This window comes from Egretta garzetta, unplaced genomic scaffold, assembly GCF_000687185.1.
Source record: "Egretta garzetta isolate BGI_Z169 unplaced genomic scaffold, ASM68718v1 scaffold207, whole genome shotgun sequence".
NCBI lineage: Eukaryota > Metazoa > Chordata > Aves > Pelecaniformes > Ardeidae > Egretta > Egretta garzetta.
Window position 1 is genome coordinate 1,723,383 of NW_009260185.1, and position 5,372 is coordinate 1,728,754.

Below are 5,372 nucleotides of genomic sequence, written 5' to 3' on the forward strand. Positions count from 1 at the left end.
CCTCTCAGCGCCCTGCGTGGGCGCGCTTTGGGCTCGTCCGCGAGAGCTACACACGGCTCGGCTTTTGCAGAGCAAATGTCACCATGAACTGCGGACACACGGTTATTTGTCTGTCCTTCTTGCCTCTCCTCCCACTTTCTTCCCTCCTCCCTCCCCATATACCTTCTGCACTGTCTATGAGCCTTCTCCGCTCAGCCCAGTTTCTCCCGTGTCAGTCTGTTTCTAACCTGCAGCTACTCCGTCTTTTCTCTTCCCTGCTCCCGTTAGGATCTGTTTCAGGTACTGTCTCTCTCTTTTTTTACCTCTTTACTCTCCCGCTTCCCTCCCGCTCTCCGCATTCAGCACATCCACTCATCCAACCTGTTCTGTCTGATCTGTCATCCCTGTCTTTCTGTCTGTCTGTCTGTCCTCCTTGCTCACACATTTCTCCTACAAGGTGAAGGTTTGGGTTCTGATCAGTTGGCCCTTACTGAGATTGAATTCCCACTCACATACAGCGTGGACCTGGGCCCCAGACACCTTCTTAAAGCCTTGGGTGGTTTCCCAGGTGTGACTGGCAGGCAATGGGCTACAAAGTGCTCTTAATAAACTGCCCGTTTTCTTTATTTCCAGCCTGGTGCTGCTGGTCATTCTCAATATGATGCTGTTCTACAAACTCTGGATGTTGGAATATACTACGCAGACGCTCACAGCATGGCAGGGCTTGCGGCTACAGGAAAGGTACTGTCACACTTGCTTTGTCTTTGCCTCTTCTCACATATTTCCTACGGTTGTTTGGGAATCCCAGAATGCCAAAGCCCTGGGACTCTCTTGTAGATTGCTTCCTTTTTGGTGTAAACCAGACGAAGCAGGTAGGTAGCTGAAGCTGTGGGGCCGTCAGCATTTCCAGATCTGAAACTGCTGAACAGTTGCAGCAGAAGACAGCGAGTTAAGGCAACCTCTGCTTCTTCCCAGCATCCCCTGTAACAGCGGGTGCTGTGCGACTAAATGTTTTGCAGTTTTGGGGCAAGGTTGTCACCTCCCCTCCTTTGATGGCTAAACCTCCCTCTGTGAAAAGCAGTGTCTGAGAAAGAACCCTTTGTACACAGAGGAGACTTTGGGCCTGTGGCAGACACAGTCAGCTGGTAGGTGTGTGTTTTGAGAGGCACGGGTCTGGATATCAGCAAGCTGTTAGAGCATGGAAGGGAGAGAGATTGCTAGGGGAGGACACAGGGTGCTCCTTAACAGCCTAAGCACTCCCTGGTGGTACTGGATGGTAAGCAGTGAAGTGTGATTGCAGTTTGACTTAAGTTTCTGTAATAATTTGTAGCGTGGAACCTTGTGCAAGGCTTTTTGGACATCCTATTTCAGCATAGCGTGCACTCGGCGTGTGCTGAGACGCATAGGGCTCTAGGCTGTATGGCAGCATTTCCCCTTTGCAGAAAGCACGCCAAAAGCCTCCAACCGGACTGAATTTATTGTTGGGATCAGTCTTTATTGTATAGACTCCCCATCTTGCCTAGCGTCAAAGGCGGACCTGCCCGGCTGCATTTCCCAGGATGTGCTCCAGGGCACCATTTGGCAGATGGCATTTACAGTGGTGACCTGATGTCCCACAGTTGTTTGTTTATAACGATAGCCAGCCGTTTTGTGTTTTGAATTCCTTCTGGCATTTTTAGGTGAATGCTGGTTTTATGTATATCAGTAGGTGGTATAGGTGTCCTGCCTGAACAGTCTCTTCTGTATTTTCAGAGGTTGAGAACATCCTGAGTCCACTTTGCTAAGGTGTTTTTGTCCCCTTATGTATGTTCCCCTTCTGGCTGTACTTTCGTGTGGTTGCAATTGTTCCCTTGCTAAGGTCTCTTCTCCCTGGTAACAGATGATAGGACAAGGGGGGGATGGTTTGAAGCTGCGCCAGGGCAGGTTTAGGTTGGACATTAGGAAAAACTTCTTCACGGAAAGGGTTGTCAGGCTCTGGAATGGGCTGCCCAGGGAGGTGGTCGAGTCCCCATCCCTGGAGGTATTTAAAAGAAGGATAGATGAGGTGCTTAGGGACAGGGTTTGGGGGTGGGATGGCAGGGTTAGGTTAACGGTTGGACTTGATGATCTCAAAGGTCTTTTCCAACCAAAGTGATTCTATGATTAGGCTTGACTTTATGCACCCATAGCCATGGGCTACCATTGTGATGACTTTTTTGCATGATTTGTCATATGATATGGGCTTCTTCATTTCTTCTCATTAGGGAAGGGAATTATTATGTTCCACATAATAGCCCTGCTGCTTTCCCAGGGATAGATATGTTAAGTGGTTTTGCCTGCTTTATCTTCCTCTGGCACTCCTGGTATTTATTTGGACTACAATGTAGTATTTAAGTATAGGATTGACTTACGCTGTTTGTATGCTTCTTGTAACATGCATGTACTGGAATTCCATGGGTAGCTCTTTCCCCCTCTCCCTGCCCCCCCCCCGCCCAGGTAACTTCACAGTGGTGCAAGTGTGCTTGCTGTGGAAGTGGACTGAACCCAGTTGCAGGGTCAAAGGCTGGGCATGCTCAGAAGCATTCAGTTTGCAGCTCCAGAGGCATTTTTCGCCGTATCTGGTTCTACTGAGACTGAAGTTCTCTGTGGGCAGGGGCAGTCAGCAGTCCTCCAGACTGAGTGTACCAATAATCCAAAGTGGGTAGCCTCTCTGCTTGGATAGAGAAAGCAATCTTTATTAGTAGTAGAGTGTTACTGATTAGAGACTAGGATTACTTGGGTTGGGTTTTTTTATTGTCATGCTTAATTAACATTTCTTTGTTTTATCTCCAGGTCTGGAGGCAGCTGAGCAGGGCAGATGCAGGCACTCAGGGTGCTGATGGGAGAGTCACTGGGACTGGCTGCCCAGGGAAAAAAAATGGGCCTGGGGCAGGAGGTGGAGCTAGGCTGGGCCAGGGCAAGGATAAATCTCAGCGGGGCTGAGCGACGCGAGGAGCGGAGTCCAGGCAGTTAGCACGGCAGTGGCACCCCCACTCTGCCCGTTTGCTGAGGTAAGAGAGGAACAAGTTAGACTCTTACAGTGCCAGGGAGGAACTTACCCAAGAAGCAAGTTGTAGCTGCAGATGAGCTAACACAGGGACTTCCATAAAGGAGGCTTGAAAAGCTCTACTGTAGCCTGAGAGCAGGGATTCAGCTGTTAGCTGAAAGTAGCAAAAAGCCCAAAAGAGGTAAGCAGAAGCCACAGCAGGAAAGACTTTTAGCCATGTTAGGAAGTAGTAAAGCCCAAAGAAGAAAGCAGGAACGGCTGCTTAGAGAAACCAGTACAGCCCAAAGAGGTAAGCAGAAGACAAAGACTTTTAGCTATGTTAGCAAGTAGCAAAGCCCAAAGAAGTAAGAAGGAAAGGCTGCTTAGAAACCAGTGGAGCCCGAAGAGGTAAGCACAAAATTACTTTTAGCTATGTTAGACAGTAGCTAAAGGCCAAAGAGGTAAGCAGAAGACAAAGAAAAATACTTTTAGCTATGTTAGGAAGTAGGAAAGCCCAAAGAAGCAAGCAGTAAAGGCCTCTTAGTGATCTTAAAAGCCAGTAGAGCCCAAAGAGGTAAGCAGAGACTTTTAGCTATGTTAGGAAGTACCATGACTTAGCTGTCTTAAGTGGGGGCATTCAAAGAGCCATACCTCTCAGGAGAGATGGGCAGAGTGGGGTGCCCCTGCCACGCCTTCCTGCCGTCACCAACTGCCTTGACTCCGCTCCTTGTCGCTACGCTCCTTGCGTCGCTCAGCTCAACTGGGACTTATCCTCGCCTTGGCCCAGCCTAGCTCCAGCTCCTGCCCCAGGCCGGACACGTGGCCCTGAGCGGCAGCTCTGCGCAGCCAGTCCCGGTGGTCCTCCCATCAGCGCCCTGAGTGCCTGGTTCTGCTCCACTCAGCAGCCTCCAGCCCTGTCCTGGAGGGTTAATTGGGCCTGAAAGAAGGGGCTGGATATCTACACTTACCTGCCATTAAAAAGAGAGCCAGTGCTGCTATTACATAATAAAGAGAAAGCCTTGTACTAAATAAAGACTGACACAGCATGTCTTAAAAAAAAACAAAACCAAAACACAGAAACTGTACAGGGCTACCTGTCCCATGACATGATGCTGCATTGCATTATTCCCCATCGATAGCTGTGGTGCCATCTTCCTTTATGCACGTCTCCCGAGCCGTGAGAGCACGCTGCCTTCTGTCCTCACGTTCCCCTCCGGCAAACAGGCCTTCGGTTCCACCCACGCCAACTCCTGCAAAAGGCACACCTTTGCTGTTACTTTGTCTTAACCATGGTAATTAATTAATTAACATTAGCATCCAATTTAGCAAAACACTAAGCACATTTAAATGCGGTTTTGCTCAAGCAAATCTGCCCCTTCAGGGTGAAAAGACTAGACAGAAATCGATAGACTCTACACGCCCCCCCCAATCCACTTTGCTCCCCCTTGCCCTCAGTGTCGCTAGATTTACTCTTGCTCATGTTCTGCCTGACAGGTTACCCCAATCTCAGACAGAATGGGCCCAGTTACTAGAATCTCAGCAGAAGTATCATGACTCAGAGCTACAAAAATGGCGTGAGATCATCAAATCCTCGGTGATGCTTCTGGACCAGGTGAGACCGCACGGCCAGTTAGCGCTGTGACTAGAGGGTCACCGTGTCCCCCCCAGCCACCCGCTTGCAATCCTTCAGCCATACCTGGTTCCACTGTAGTCCATCAGGTGCACCACCTCTGCAACTGTGTCCCTTGAGATCCTGACATAGCAGCAGGTCCCAAGGGCTGTTCCCAGGATGCTGCAGCTTCTCCGTCATCTCATAGGGGTCCACGCACATCAAGGAGAGCATTCTACAGGGCCAAAACCCTTGTTATTAGCACATATCTAGTGTCTGGCATCCCAGTTTGGAAAGCAAACTTTTTTACCTCAGCCCTGGATTCTACATGTAGCTTGCTGGATGAAGGGGACGCACTCTGCGTGGGTCCTTAATAGCCCAAAGCCAGGGGTAGCCGCTGCCTCAAGAGCCGGTTCTACACCAGGCTGCTTAGAACAGAGCTCATAAATGAAAGCTGCTCTCCCCCACGGAGGAGCTGCCTACCCCTTCTCCGTTATCTTGGTCTCTCATGGGCCCCCTTCTTCTCAGTCCCCATTTGTACATCCCAGCACTGACGCACCGCTCCCAAAACCCAGGCGGGTATCGATACTTTACATGGAAGGAGGCGGCACCCATGGGAAAGGAAATCCCAAAGCGTTCTCACCTCTAGGGTAGCATCACAATGGCGAAATTTCTTGTCTTGCAGATGAAGGATTCACTAATAAATCTTCAGAATGGCATCGGGTCCCGGGACTTCGGGTCAGATCCAGAGGAGAAACGGAAACGTTTCCACTAACAGGC

General features: G+C 49.9%; 1 protein-coding gene across 1 annotated transcript in view; it reads left to right on the top strand.

Annotated features, from left to right (window-relative positions):
• Positions 1–5,367, top strand: part of GRAMD1B (GRAM domain containing 1B) — a 100,539-nt gene extending 95,172 nt beyond the window's left edge. Inside the window, exons 18-20 of the mRNA XM_035897462.1 lie at positions 613–720; positions 4,478–4,595; positions 5,278–5,367. Of these exons, the coding sequence (XP_035753355.1) occupies positions 613–720; positions 4,478–4,595; positions 5,278–5,367 (316 nt within the window). The remainder of the gene's footprint in view (positions 1–612; positions 721–4,477; positions 4,596–5,277) is intronic.
• Positions 5,368–5,372: the final 5 nt, after the last annotated feature.